The 16,074-nt window shown below is 38.9% G+C and overlaps 1 protein-coding gene across 1 annotated transcript in view; it reads right to left on the reverse strand.

Moving 5' to 3' along the window:
- Positions 1-2,746: 2,746 nt before the first annotated feature.
- The window catches only part of agps (alkylglycerone phosphate synthase), a 62,732-nt gene continuing 49,404 nt past the window's right edge, over positions 2,747-16,074 (reverse strand). The window contains exons 16-20 of the mRNA XM_067443144.1: positions 15,970-16,031; positions 15,163-15,252; positions 14,292-14,391; positions 13,448-13,505; positions 2,747-4,848 (exon numbers count right to left, since the gene is read on the reverse strand). Of these exons, the coding sequence (XP_067299245.1) occupies positions 4,727-4,848; positions 13,448-13,505; positions 14,292-14,391; positions 15,163-15,252; positions 15,970-16,031 (432 nt within the window). The 3' untranslated portion in view covers positions 2,747-4,726. The remainder of the gene's footprint in view (positions 4,849-13,447; positions 13,506-14,291; positions 14,392-15,162; positions 15,253-15,969; positions 16,032-16,074) is intronic.

The raw sequence follows: 16,074 nt of genomic DNA on the forward strand, positions 1-16,074 counted from the left end.
ACGTGAGCATCAGAACTGGACCACGGAGCAATGGATCGTTTTCTTATACATCACGTGGATGGCCGAGTGTGTGTGCGTGGCTTACCTGGGGAACACATGGCCCCAGGATGCACTTTGGGAAGAAGGCGAGCCGGCGGAGGCAGTGTGATGCTTTGGGCAATGTTCTGCTGGGAAACCTTGGGTCCTCCATCCATGTGGATGTTACTTTGACATGCTCCACCTACCTAAGGATAGTTTCAGACCATGTTCAGCCTTTCATGGAAACGGTATTCTGGTGGCTGTGGCTCTTCCAGCAGATAATGCTCCTGACACAAAGCACAAATGCTTCAGGAATGGTTTGAGGAGCACAACAATGAGTTTGAGGCGTTGACTCTGCCTCCAAATTCCCCAGATCTCAATCCAGTCGAGCATCTGTGGGATGTGCTGAACAAACAAGGCCAATCCATCGAGGCCCCATCTTGCAACTTACAGGATCTAAAGGATCTGCCACTAACATCTTGGTGCCAGATACTACAGCACACCTTCAGGGGTCGAGTGGAGAAGTTTTGGCAGGAAAAGAGTGACCAACACAATATTAGGTCATAATGTTATGCCTGATCGGTGTATGTTTCGCTCTGAAATTCTGGTTTAAACAGGAAATCGCATTCTGCGAACCACTTCATTGGGTCATTAGGCACGGTGAGACCTTAACACACAGCCTGAAGTAACCCTTTAAATGTGAATAAATAAATAAAAACTACAATACAATAACTAAAAACTAAATAAAGGACCATTTATCAATTAAATATCTGACAATGATGCAATTTTTTTTGTACAGTCATACTGTACTCTGCAATACTGTTATTCATAAGTTATTATTCCATTATTCATAAAGTTACAAGTTCATATCTGAAGTGAAAAGTGAATGGAATGAAATTGAATAGCATTTCAATAATTATTATTATCCCACTGTATTCACAATATATTGTTCTCATGTACCTTTTGCTTATACCTACTATATATTAAAAAGGAGTATGTGTGAAACATTAAGCACATATTTACAGTATTCTACATCTTCAGAAATAAAGTTATTTTGCATGGTATGAGTTTGGCAGCAAATAATGAGTATGAAAACGAGTCCCCTCCGATGCATTCGTCCCCCAAATGAAAGATGGAGTGAATTATGTTGTGGGACTGGCGTTTGTGTTGTGGATGCCTACCAGCACACTTTCTGCATTTCACCGGTGAGTTTGGAGCAATCAGGAAGAGGACGTGTGTTTTACACGACAGACAATTCAACATGTGAAATAATGACAGAAGACATAAGATCTAAAATGTTCTGACATGTTAATTTATTGCACAAACAGCTTTGACAAAATGTACTCTGATATTAAACACGACCAAGACATCTGAGGGAAAACGGGAACTTTCATAATATTCAGAATTAAATCTGTTAATACGGTTGTTCTTGCAGTAAAGCGAAACGAGACGTTTGGTGATGAAACCATTCAGGAATCAATCCGAGGGGCAGAGAAACGTCCTCTTGATCCTTCATTTTGCGTTTCAGAAACACAATAGTTCAGAAGCAGATGGATTCATAACACGCAAAACATCTCCTCTGACACTCATAAATGGTGCGAGTGTCACGTGGGAAGGCTCTGCTGAACATCACAGCCCTGTTTGACAGGACGTCTGGAAATAAAGACCCTGACTTGCTTGTTTAGGCTTAAATGTTTTACAGAAGTGCCACCGTAGTAAAGTGAGACGTCTAAGCCCTGTTAAACGGGGCACACACACACTACATTAATCAGCAGAGTTTAGTGTCTGCGCAGCTCTGACAGTCGCCTACAGGAAGAGTTCACTCAAAAGTACAAATCCATCATTAGGTCCAAACATTACGCGCTCCGGCTTTCTTCTGTGAAACACAAAGAGCCAAAGCATGTTCATGCTGCTTTTCTTCAGTATACTAATTTAAAAAAAGTATCAGACTAGCACATTTTCAAAGGGATGACGTCTGAGTGGTCCCCTAAAGGTTTTCCTATGGGCTTTTATAATAAGCTTTTTTCAATTTATGAGTGAAATACGGTTTGTGGAAACAACATAAAGGGATAGTTCACCCAAAAATGTAAATCCTGTCATTAATTCCTCTCCCTCATGTCACTCCAAACCCATAAGACCGTTCATCTTCAGACACAAATGAAGAGATTTCTGATGAAATCTGAGAGCTCGGGTTCCTCTATAGAAAGCAATTTAATGAACACTTTCAAGCCCCAGAAAGGCTGTAACATCGTTAAAATAGTCATGTGACTCCAGTGGTTCAACATTAATGTTATGAAGCCTTGAGAATACTTTTTGCACGCTAAAAACTACTTTTTGTACACGCTTCCCGTAGTAAACGACAGCGCTTTCAGATTCTTCGTCAGAGCGCCGGCTCACCATTGGCCACTGATTGGCCGTCTCCTGCATGCTCATGAGAACAGCGTCGGCCAATGGGAAGCCAGCGCTCTGACATAGAACCCACTGCACTGTATTTACAATGGACTCTGACACCGACGAAATGATTCTTGAATAAAGTCGTTATTTGTGTTTGTTTTTGCGCACAAAAAGTATTCTCGAGGCTTCATAACATTAATGTTGAACCACTGGAGTCACATGACTATTTTAACGATGTTACAGCCTTTCTGGGGCTTGAAAGTGTTCATTAAATTGCTTTCTATAGGCTCTCGGATTTCATCAGAAATATCTTCATTTGTGTCTGAAGATGAACGAAGGCGTGACGGGTTTGGAACGACATGAGGGAGAGGAATTAATGACAGGATTTTCTTTTTTGGTGTGAACTAACCCTTCAATTTTCACACACTCACACCCCAAACTGCCTTAAACATACAAGCTGTCAGTAAGTATCAAAGTATCATTTACCACAGACCTTATTCCACTCATAAATTGAACTGGTGGTAAAATCTCGAGGAAACCCGGTGTGGATTTAGACGTCATCCCTATAATGCACGCTATAACCCGATATCAGTGATGGCAAATGGCAGTGTTTGTGTCTCATAACTGATCATGACGCAGCACTTTTAAATGTACAGAAATGCGCATGAGATTTCAGAGCTTTGGCGAAGGTTTTTAGCTACAATGTCAATTTCAGTATGTTCGTCAAACAAAGCTGACATATTACTTGGAATATTGTTAGTTTTGCTACTTTTTTATTTAATTTAATCTGGCTATATGTTTCCATGGTCTAGAAAAGAGCAGCGTAAACATTCTTCCAAACATCTCTCTTTATGTTCCACAGATGAAGCATGAGGGCGAGAAAATAACAAACTATTCCTTTGAAAGAAAGCATCTCCTACATATCAAGTATAACGGACTCTCAACGTATAATAAACTGGGAAACCAACAACAGATGAACGGAGGAGGAATGCGTACAAATCAAATGACGTAACAGTCACACAATGTTTTAGATCCCAGTACAGATCATCTCTGGCTTTTTTGTTTTTTTGTTTTTTGAATATGTTGTGTTAAAAAAAATACAATTTATTGTGATGGATCTTCGCTGAACATACTCTCCAAACCGTGTTTATATACATGATGTACAGTTGTGTGTGTGTGTGTGTGTGTGTGTGTGTGTGGCAGAAGAAGAGATGCTGACAATCTTTGGCAGAAACACAAGGAGAGATCATTCAGATGATCAAATCAGGCAGGACACAAGACCTCTGTTCAAAACAGGCTCAATGCACAAACCGCACCTCTTAAAGGGGTCAATCTCAGAAAAACGCACATTCCCTCGCTCCAGAATCAAGAGAAAAACTACAGTTTACAATAAGGTTTGTAGATTAGTTAATGAAAAACAACAACAAAAAACCAATTTGTAAATGCACACAAAAAATGAAGCCTTTGTGCAATTGAATTAATAGTAAAATCAAACTGAACAGAATAATCCATATGCTTTTTACATGAATAACTAAGGATTGTTTCATTATTAAAAATGTATTAATTAAACTAAACTACTGAGTGTACAACTGATCCTTGTTACCTCGCATTGATTCATAAAGCATTTACTGATGTTATGATTAACGTTAAAAGTGTGTATGTGGAAATGAACATAAGAATAATAAATTCTGTACGGATCATGATTAACGTCACCAACTAACGCTGGTGAATAAAACCTTATTATAAAGTGTTAAAAATAAAACGATTTAAAAAAGGCAATATTGGAACGATTCCCACTTCTCGTTACACAAATAATAATTTTATACTATTTTAAATTTCCTTTCAATTTGGTAGGAAATTTAAGCCCAAAAAAGTGAAATACAAATGGGCCATTTTTCATGAGATTCACCCCTCAAACACACACACACACAGTTTATCACGCAGACGAATAGAAAAGGCAGAAGTACAGTAAGGAAGAGAGGATAAAACATTGATTCTCTCAGAAAGAGGAGTGTAAGACAGACGGACAGAAGGCACGCTGCTTTAAAAAGCTTAATTCAGTCACTGCTCATTTACGAAACACAACAGAAGTGCCAGAGCTTACAGTATCAAAAACCTGTGGGAAGACCGGCGAGAAGTCAAGCCACCTCGCAGAAGATGAGGTCAAAGGTTAAAGGAGGATGGTGTTAATGAGAAACAGAGGGGTTTATCGTGTTACTGTGCGCACACGCACGCACACACACACACACCGAGAATATGTGGTTTGAATCAAATATGCCTGGAAGATAATAGAAAACGCTTGAGTGTTGCTGAATTACAACAGGTTTCTGTTGCCAAAAATGTTCTGAGGGTCCACAAACTCCTTCACCGACTGGAGCATGCCGAGCCCCACGCTGGACACGCTCTCTTTCATCCATTCCTTCCGGAGCTTTCCCACTGCGAGAGAGAGAGAGAGAGAGAGTGAGTGAGTGTGTGTGTGTGAGCAGACCGCAGGACGTGCCTCTGGATGATGGATGTTGTGCGGTGGGCGGCTCTGCTGAAACGCTGAGATGTTTTGCATGATGTGATTTATGGAGAGCAGCAGACTATCAAACTCATTATGCTGCCGGAGCTCTGATCATGTTCAGACTAAACGCCACACGCTTCCAACAAACACACATCAATATCAGAGGAATTATCACACAACTTTAGAACAGAATATCACATTATAATGTATAAATTGATTCAAATAACCTATCACAACTACTTGTAAGCGCTACAGTACAGTACAGTACAGTTAAATCAATGATTTAAAGGGAAATTGTGGATGGCTCCTAGTTGTTTTTAATATGTTGTTAGGGTGATTTGTGTGGTTGCTAGGTTGTTGCTTACAGGACAAAAAAACAACAACAACAACAACAAAAACCCCACTATCGATCACCGATATGAAAGCCTTTAAAGGGGGGGTGAAACACTCAGTTTCAGTCAGTGTCATGTCAATCTTGAGTACCTATAGAGTAGCATTGCATCCTTCATATCTCCGAAAAGTCTTTATTTTTTTTATAATTATATAAGAAAGATGCGCTGTTCCGAGTCTTTCCGAAAAAAGCCGAGCGGGTGGGGGCGTGTCATGTGAGCGGAGCTAAATAATGACGTGTGCAGCAGCGCGCTGCAGTGAGGAAAGTGAGTCGCTCTGTGAGGAAAGTGATTCGCTCAGTGAGGAAAGTGATTCGCCCGCCGCGTGAGGAAAGTGATTCGCTCTGTGAGGAAAGTGATTCGCTCAGTGAGGAAAGTGATTCGCCCGCCGCGTGAGGAAAGTGATTCGCTCTGTGAGGAAAGTGATTCGCTCAGTGAGGAAAGTGATTCGCCCGCCACGTGAGGAAAGTGAGTCGCTCTGTGAGGAAAGTGATTCGCCCGTCGCGTGAGGAAAGTGATTCGCTCTGTGAGGAAAGTGATTCGCTCAGTGAGGAAAGTGATTCGCCCGCCGCGTGAGGAAAGTGATTCGCTCTGTGAGGAAAGTGATTCGCTCAGTGAGGAAAGTGATTCGCCCGCCGCGTGAGGAAAGTGATTCGCTCTGTGAGGAAAGTGATTCGCCCGCCGCGTGAGGAAAGTGATTCGCTCTGTGAGGAAAGTGATTCGCTCAGTGAGGAAAGTGATTCGCCCGCCGCGTGAGGAAAGTGAGTCGCTCTGTGAGGAAAGTGATTCGCTCAGTGAGGAAAGTGATTCGCCTGCCGCGTGAGGAAAGTGAGTCGCTCAGTGAGGAAAGTGATTCGCCCGCCGCGTGAGGAAAGTGATTCACCCGTCGCGTGAGGAAAGTGCTAATACAGATCGACCGCCGGCCTATCAGTGGGTAAGTCAGTAGCTACTGGTTATATCACCTGTTTAGCATCCTACAAGCCAGCGCTTTGATGGGCGTAGGCTGTTGCTCTCTCTCTCCCTCTCTCTCTCTCACGCTCTTCCGGTAGAATTGTCCGTAAGGCCCATACAAGGAAATTCCGCCCCCACTAACGTCAAAGGGGACGCATGATCTCAAAAAACTTGCCGAAACTTATGACTAACCGGAAGTAGTATTTTTGACAAAGAAATACTCCCATCAAACGTCCACCTTAACTTTTGAAACTTTGTCTGTGTTTAGTATGGGATTCCAAGTCTTTAACAGTGTAAAAAGATCAGTATGCATGAAACAGCATTTCACCCCCCCTTTAAGCTGAAGATTAATAAGACGCTAAGGTCAATAAATGGCTGATTTAATATTTCAATTACAATTTTGTTATAGAGAAGAAAAAAAAACTAAACACTTAAAACTAAAATACGTTTTAAATGTAACAAGTGAATTTAGGTGTCAATATTATTTTCTATAGTGTGAATATGGATATTAATTTTGAAATTTGCCAAGATAAGTGTTATTAATATTTTCATAAAGATTATTAAATTATTATTATTAGAAGATTATAATATAATTATTGTTATTTTTAAAGACGAAATAAGGTAGATTAAGGAAAATGTAATATAAAGACATAAATAGGGGAATTGAATGGTGTTTTTGATTTTTTTTAAAAAAGATTATTCCTTATTATTATTTTTATTAATCCAATAATTATTATCGTTGTTTGTTTTATATATACCATATATTATATCAATTTGGTAGGATATATGATATGATAGGATATACAAGATATGATTGAGATATGATTGAGATATGCTTGAAATGAGATATGATTGAGATATGATTGAAATGAGATATGATTGAGATATGATTGAGATATGCTTGAAATGAGATATGATTGAGATATGATTGAAATGAGATATGATTGAGATATGATTGAGATATGCTTGAAATGAGATATGATTGAGATATGATTGAAATGAGATATGATTGAGATATGATTGAAATGAGATATGATTGAAATGAGATATGATTGAAATGAGATATGATTGAAATGAGATATGATTGAAATGAGATATGATTGAGATATGATTGAGATATGATTGAGATATGATTGAGATATGATTGAAATGAGATATGATTGAGATGAGATATGATTGAGATGAGATATGATTGAGATATGATTGAGATGAGATATGATTGAGATGAGATATGATTGAAATGAGATATGATTGAAATGAGATATGATTGAAATGAGATATGATTGAGACATACGATAATATATGATTGATATGATAGGATATGAAATGTGATATATGATTGAGATATATGATTGAGATTATATGATACGAGATATATGATTGATATGATAGGGTATAAGATATGATTGAGATGATATGATTGAGATATATGATTGATATGATATAAGATATGATTGAGATGATATGATTGAGATATATGATTGATATGATATAAGATATGATTGAGATGAGATATGATATATGATTGAGATAATACATGATTGAGATATATGATTGATATGATATAAGATATGATTGAGATGAGATATGATTGATATGATAGGATATAAGATATGATTAAGATGATATGATTGAGACAATATGATATGAGATATGATAGGATATAAGATATGATTGAGATGATATGAGATATATGATTGAGATATGATTGAGATGATATGATATGAGATATTATATGATTGAGATGATATGAGATATATGATTGATATGATATGAGATATGATATGATATATGATTGAGATGATACATGATTGAGATATATGATTGATATGATATAAGATATGATTGAAATTATATGAGATAATATGATTGAGATATGATTGAGATGATATGATATGAGATATTATATGATTGAGATGATATGATATGAGATATGATTGAAATGATATGAGATAATAGGATTGATATGATATGATTGAGATGATATGAGATATGATTGAAATTATATGAGATATATGATTGAGATGATATGATATGAGATATGATATGATTGAGATGATATGAGATATATGATTGATATGATATGAGATATGATATATGATTGAGATGATATGATATGAGATATGAGATATGATACGAGATATGATATGATTGAGATGATATGAGATATGATTGAGATATGATATGAGATATGATATATGATTGAGATGATACATGATTGAGATATATGATTGATATGATATGAGATATGATTGAGATGATATGATATAATATAGGATTGCTATGACATGTAATATGAGATATGATATATATGATATGCTGGTCCCTGGATATAATTCAGACATTTACATTTCTATAAAATGTACTTCTACAGTAGAATAGAATGGAATAGACTTATAGCACAGAATATAGTTATGATTCTTTCCCATATCATTAAAACAATGGCACGTCCTTTATGAGTGTTGGGTTAATACAATAGCACATTTGTCAGAGCAGCAGTTTAGAGAAGTGCGATGTCCCGTCTTCCTCTCACGCTTACTATGATTGATAAGCGAGCAGACGGCATATCGTCATAATGCGTTACTGTTTGAGAAGGGGCGGGGTTTAGGGCAAGGCCAGCTCGCTATTGGCAACAGCCCAAGCCGAGCTTCTCTCATACATATGCAAATAGCTCTTGTGGCGTCAGAGCCAGTCATCTCGCATGAAAGAACAGACGGCCGGCCCACTTAAGGCACAGCGAGCCAATCAGGAGCGGCACACACCGGCCCCTCCTCAAACCCCCAGCGGTGCGTGTGTGTGTGCGCGTCTCTGCTGGGCGGCAGACAGAAACAGAAGGAGGCATGACTGCATCATTGCCTCCATCACGGAGATAATTTACACATCTATCATCTCGCCATCAGCCCATATTCCTGCTCTCTCTTTCCATCACTATCCTGTCACTATTCATCTCTCATAACCACTTTCGCACAGCTGAGACATGCAAAAACTAGAGCCAGGGACAAAAGCATAGGTATGTGTCCAACAGTGGACGAGTGTGTTTGAGGCTGATGCACTCATTTCCCCTATAACCCCTGCTCTTCACCTGCACAAACACAAACACACACACACACACACACACACACACACACACACACACACACACACACACACACACACACACACACACACACACACACACTCTCCTGGGCCGTGCGTTCACCCGCTGCGCTCTGACACTCTGGGATCAGCTCAGGAGACATGTTTGAGCATGTCTGCATGGTGCCAAACAAACAAACCTGAAAAACAAAACTCCTGCTGCGAAACAACAAGAAACCTTGGAATCCGGGTCACGACACCAAAAAAAAGCTTTTTACTTTGTAGCGGTCATTTTAGTCCAAACACATCTCTGATACTACAGATGTTGGACAGCAGAGGTGATCCCTGGAGAGCGCTGGAACGTTTTATTCATTTTAGTGAATCAGTTCATTTGGACAGTTCCTTTCAATGAGCAACCTGATTCATTTGAATCATTATTTTCAAAATGTTCTCATGCCCTTCTTTTTTTAATAGATACTCACAGCTATTCTCTATTTAGTGATGATTCATTTCAGTTAGTTAGTTCTGCTTGCTAGGTTAATTTAGATGGTTCATTCCAATGAAAACACAAATGATTCACTGATTCACACAAATAAAACCCACCACACACATGATTCACTGATTCACACAAATAAAACCCACCACACACATGATTCACTGATTCACACAAATAAAACCCACCACACACATGATTCACTGATTCACACAAATAAAACCCACCACACACATGATTCACTGATTCACACAAATAAAACCCACAACACAAACGATTCACTGATTCACACAAATAAAACCCACCACACACCATTCACTGATTCACACAAATAAAACCCACCACACAAATGATTCACACAAATAAAACCCAACCCACATATGATTCACTGATTCATTTGAGCCATTATTTTCAAAATGTTCTCAGAAGCCCTTCCTTTTTTAATAGCTGTAAGTCACTAATAAAAAAATAACGGCTTCTGAGAACATTTTAGAAATAATGACTCAAATGAATCAGTGAATCATTTGTGTTAATTCAGTTAATTCCAATGAAAACACAAATGATTCACTGATTCATTTGAGTCATTTTTTTCAAAATGTTCTCAGAAGCCGTTTTTTCTCAAATAGATACTCACAGTTATTCTCTGTTTAGTGAAATAAATGTTCAGTAAGTTCTGTTGGCTAGATTTGTTCAGACAATTCACTCAAATGAACCACTTAAACACAATTGATTCACTAATTAATTTGAGTTATTTTCACAAAATTTATAAAATTTGAGTTTACATAATTTTTTTTAAGCCTTTCTTCTTAGTTGTGAAATAAATGTTCAGTTAATTTTGTTTGCTATGTTCGTTTGGACGGTTCATTCCAATGAAAACACACATGATTCACTGATTCAAACAAATTAACCCCACCCCACAGATGATTCACTGAATCATTTTAGTAATTACATTCAAAAGATTCTTGGAAGCTCTTCTTTTTGTAATGAATGAAATAAACATTTAGTTACTTCTATCAGATAGGGTTGCTCCTTTGGACAGTTAATTTCAATGAACAGCTGAAACAGAAATGATTCACTGATTCATTATTTTTAATAAGTTCTCAGAAGCCCATTTTGAATAGATACAGCTATGTTCGGACAATTCACTAAAATTAACCATTCAAACTAATTAGGACAAAAAAAAAGATTCACTGATTTAAAATATTCTCAGAAGCTCTTCTTTTTGTATGAATTAAAACATTTAGTAACTTCTGTCAGCTAGAGTTTCTAGGTTCCTTTGGACAGATTCAATGAACTGCTGAACCACAAATGATTCACTGATTCATTCTCTTTTTTGTAGTGAAATACATTTTTAGTTAGTTCTGTCAAACAAACCCATAGTATTAAACTAATTAATTTACGTTGTGTCCAGTATTGTTTTGTCAATGTTTCAAAGATATCACGGCCCTCCAGTGATTGAAACGGAGGCGTTATTAGTCGACTAAAGGCTGTTTGAACGGTCTCTCTTTAACCCTTTATCTCTAGCAAAGAAGCACATCTGTTTTAACGTGTTCTTTTAAAGTTCAAAGGGCATATTTCTGTAGGGTTAGTTTGCTTTAGATGCATGTACACACGGTCCAACAAAGGATCTGTGTGTGTTGTGTTTAAAGCGCGTGGAGGTCTGGCAAACGTGTGTATTCACAGCTCTGACCCGCGGTAAACACAGGTTAGTAAACTGTGCGTTTCTCTCCTGCGCCCTCCCACCTCGCGGGCCCAGACTACATCTGTTTTTCCAGATACACACACACACACTTCATTTGTCATGCTGTGATTGTGTGTAGACAAAAGGGCCTGTCGGCAGCAGATAGTACCGCAGCACCGCTATTAATCACAATTACAGAGAACCCCCCCCATACACACACACACACCATCAGCATGGCTTTCTTTCTTTTAGATAGCAGCGATGAAAGTGTATAAACATCAGCATGTCCTCTCTGATTTTAAAGGTATAGTTCATCCCAAAATCCCCACGTCATGTCAAACGGCCTTCATTCTCCCTCTTCTGTGAAATAGAAGATATTATTTTGCATCCGACTGCTCAGTTCTCCACTCACTGACTCAATGATCCGGTCGCAGCATTACCAGCCGACTGGAGGACAGATGATCTGGTAATAATGTCCTATTACATTTTATTTTATACCGATATGGGATGCACCATATCGGTATCGGCCGATATATACAGTATGTTCATCTTTACTGGTATCTTTATCGGCCCGATAAGAACATTCGGCTGATATATTAACGCTAATAAATTATGGATTATTTCCTTCAGATGAGACTTCAGATGCCCACTGTCCACCATGACAGGGCCATAACAGCTGATATTGAGGGGAACGTGTGTGTGTGTGTGTGTATGAGAGAATGTGTGCATGTGTGAGAGTGTGTGCATGTGTGTGTGTATGTGTGTGTGAGAGAGAGAGAGAGAGAGAGAGAGTGTGTGCATGTGTGAGAGTGTGTGCATGTGTGTGTGTATGTGTGTGTGTGAGAGAGAGAGAGAGAGAGAGAGAGAGAGAGAGAGTGTGCATATGTGTTTGAGAGAGCTTGTGTGTGTGTGTGTGTGTGTGTGTGTGTGTGTATGAGAGAATGTGTGCATGTGTGAGAGTGTGTGCATGTGTGTGTGTATGTGTGTGTGTGTGTGTGAGAGAGAGAGAGAGAGAGAGAGTGTGCATATGTGTTTGAGAGAGCGTGTGTGTGGAGAGTGTGTGTGCGTGTGTGAGAGTGTGTGTGAGTATGAGTGTTTATGAGAGAATGTGTGTGCATGTGTGAGAGTGTGTGTGCATGTGTGTGTGAGAGAGTGTGCGTGTGTGTGAGAGAGTGTGCGTGTGTGAGGTGGGTGAGTGTGTGTGTGTGTGTGTGTGTGTGTGTGTGTGTGTGTGTGTGTGTGTGTGTGTGTGTGTGTGTGTGTGTGTGAGAGAGTGTGTGCATGTGTGTGAGCAAGTGTGTGTGTGAGAGAGTGTGTGTGTGTGTGTGTTTGTGTGTGTAAGAGTGTGTGTGAGTATGAGTGTTTATGAGAGAATGTATGTGCATGTGTGAGAGTGTGTGTGCATGTGTGTGTGAGAGAGTGTGCATGTGTGTGAGAGAGAGAGTGTGCGTGTGTGAGGTGAGTGTGTGCGTGTGTGGATTTGTGAGAGTGTGCGTGTGAGAGTGTGTGCATGTGCGTGAGAGAGTGTGTGCATGTGTGTGAGAGAGTGTGTGCATGTGTGTGAGAGAGTGTGTGCATGTGTATGAGAGAATGTGTGCGTGTGTATGAGTGTGTGTGTGTGTGTGTGTGTGTGTGTGTGTGTGTGTGTGTGTGTGTGTGTGTGTGTGTGTGTGTGTGTGTGTGTGTGTGTGTGATTAATGAGTCTGGTGATGTTTAGCTAGCAGCAGGCGGGCGGTAATGTTGATAAGTCATGTGTTTCAGACCCAATAAACCAGGACAAACCACTGACCCCAATGCTACAATTGTGTCTAGAGTCCGAGTGTGTGTGTGTGTGTGTGTGTGTGTGTGTGTGTGTGTGTGTGTGTGTTGTTCAGTAGAGCTCAGAGTGACAGGGTAGATTCATTTATTTCAGAAGATTCGCATGCTGTGCTGAAACAAACCTCCATGGTGGTGAGACAGACTTCCTCCATTGGCCAGAATCTCCTCCCGGGCTGCATGCTACACAACACAAGCAGAAAGACACGACCATTACACTTATTCAAACCTAAAAAAAGAGACAGACTGTTTTTTTTGGAACAAAAGCACACTAAAACTACAGTTGAAACAGCACATTTTGATGGTATTAAAATTGAAAAAATATTTCACAGGTAAATATTGAGAAATTCACTGATTCACTTGAGTCTTTACTTTCAAACTGTTCTCGGATGCCCTTCTTAGTAGAGAAATAAATAGTTCTGCTTGCCATGTTCATTCCAATGAACACAAATGATTCAATGATTCACACAAATAAACAAACAAATGATTCAGTGATTCACACAAATAAACACAAATGAACACACACAGCTAATGAAGTGATTCACTCAAATCAACATTAATGATTCAGTGATTCACACAAATCAACAAACACAAATGATTCAGTGATTCACAAAAATAAACTAACACAAATGATTCACTGATTAGAGTCATAACTTTATGAAGCCCTTACTTTTGTAGTGAAATAAATCTTTAGTTAGATGTATCAGCTAAAGTGGTTAGGTTTCTTTGGACAGTTCATTTCAATGGACTGCTTAAAAAACTAATGATTCACTGACTCATTTGAGGCTTTACTTTCAAAATGTTTATGGAAGCTGTCCTTTTTAGTAGTGAAATTAAAGTTCAGTAAGATCTATCAGCTTATATTGCAAGATTCAGTTGGACAGTTTATTTTCACAGGTGAATATTGAGAAATATTGTGCTATAGTTTAAAGATCGATGGCTAATCTCTACCGTTCTTTCTGTGCTTACCTCCACTTTTTCGTAGACGTGAACCGGATCACTCAGACCCCGGTAATTAAAGGCAAAATAGAAATACACACAGGCACCTGCATCATACGTCTGTGTAACTCTGGAAAGAAAGAAAAATAGAGTTATGCCGCTTTCAAGTCCTTCCGGGGAAGATGTCCGCCATTTTCTTCCACTTCCGCCATTTCTGAGAGCGCGAGTGTTTGGTGTTTCTATTATCAGTTATGTTAAGACTCTTCCTGCTAAAGCAGATTAACGGCTCTTTTATGACTCTAGAAAGGCACAAAAACAAAGTGAGCAACACTGACATGCTTTCTCTCCAGGTCCTGCCTTTGTGACCCTTGACTTTGAGACAAAGTAAGTTTAAGTTTATCTGGTTTTGCAGAGGTTAAATGGCCAAATCAATCATGTCACACGCAGCAGGAAAGCAAAGGACAGGAAATGAATGGCCAAGAAAAGCTCTCCGGCCCCAAACTCCCTCTCTTTCTCTGTGTGTGTGTGTGTGTGTGTGTGTGTGTGTGTGTGTGTGTGTGTGTGTGTGTGTGTGTGTGTGTGTGTGTGTGTGTGACGGGAAAGGTGAGATCAGAACGGACACAGAGTTCACTCATCAATATATCAAATTACACCTGTCGATTTTACATTTACTGAAGAAAACGTGAGCATTGCTGGGTTATACAATAGATGCCTCTAGCATGCTAGGGTCTCGTGGGTAATATTTTTAGTGTGTTGCTCTATTACTAGCCCGGATGGTTGTTAGGCGCTTACTTATGGACAGCAAATCAAGGGTCAGAAAGATAGACGTGTGTGTGTGTGTGTGTGTGTGTGTGTGTGTGTGTGTGTGTGTGTGTGTGTGTGTGTGTGTGTGTGTGTGTACCTGCATGTGGACAGCGGAGGGAACTGTACTCCTCTCTCCTTACACTCTCTTACAATCCTCTCTTTCACATTCCTGCACAAGTCCAAAACCCTGAAAGAGAGGAAAATTAGAAAAAGATAAATATTAAATAACATGTTGTCAAGAGTGGCCATGAAGAAACCTAATCACTGTTATTCTGAAATGTTAAAAATAGTCAAATGTAAATAATTAAAACTATAATACAACACACATTGAAGCATGGGGGAAAAACATAAAAACACAACAATATAAAATAAACAAAAATAATAATAAAATCACAACAAAAGCACACAAGCAAAAACAAACCAAAAGAAAACAAACACAACTAAAAACCAAAAATAACAAACAAAACAACTAGAAAAAAAGCAAAAACAAACAATAAAAAAAAAAAACGAAAGCAAAAAACCCAGAAAAACTAAATAAAAACAAAACTAAACACAAAACACAAAACAAAACTAAACAAGCACACAAACATAACAAAAGAAAAGACTGAACAAAAACAAAACAAAAAAAACAAAACAAAACTAAACACAAAACAAAACTTAAGCAAAAAAACAAACAGAAAAACTAAATAAAAACAAAACTAAACAAACACACAAACACATTTTTTTCCCCTTCAGATTCACAAACTTTGAAGGATTTCAAGGGCCCGTGGGAACCCTGCACAAAGTCTGAAAGCTTTCCTTTACTTTGTGTCCTTTTAACCTTCCCACCTCCACTAAAGCATCCCGACAGAGACAGGGTGGGCGGCGGACAGAAAGAGCCCTGTGCTGCCGAACCATCGCTTACCTGTCCCAGGGCACAGACGTCTCAAACGACTCTCCGATCACATAGTAGTCCATTCCCAAATCCTGCACACACACACACACACGCACACTGTTACACTAATGATAT

The sequence above is a fragment of the Pseudorasbora parva genome, chromosome 5 (assembly GCF_024679245.1).
Source record: "Pseudorasbora parva isolate DD20220531a chromosome 5, ASM2467924v1, whole genome shotgun sequence".
NCBI lineage: Eukaryota > Metazoa > Chordata > Actinopteri > Cypriniformes > Gobionidae > Pseudorasbora > Pseudorasbora parva.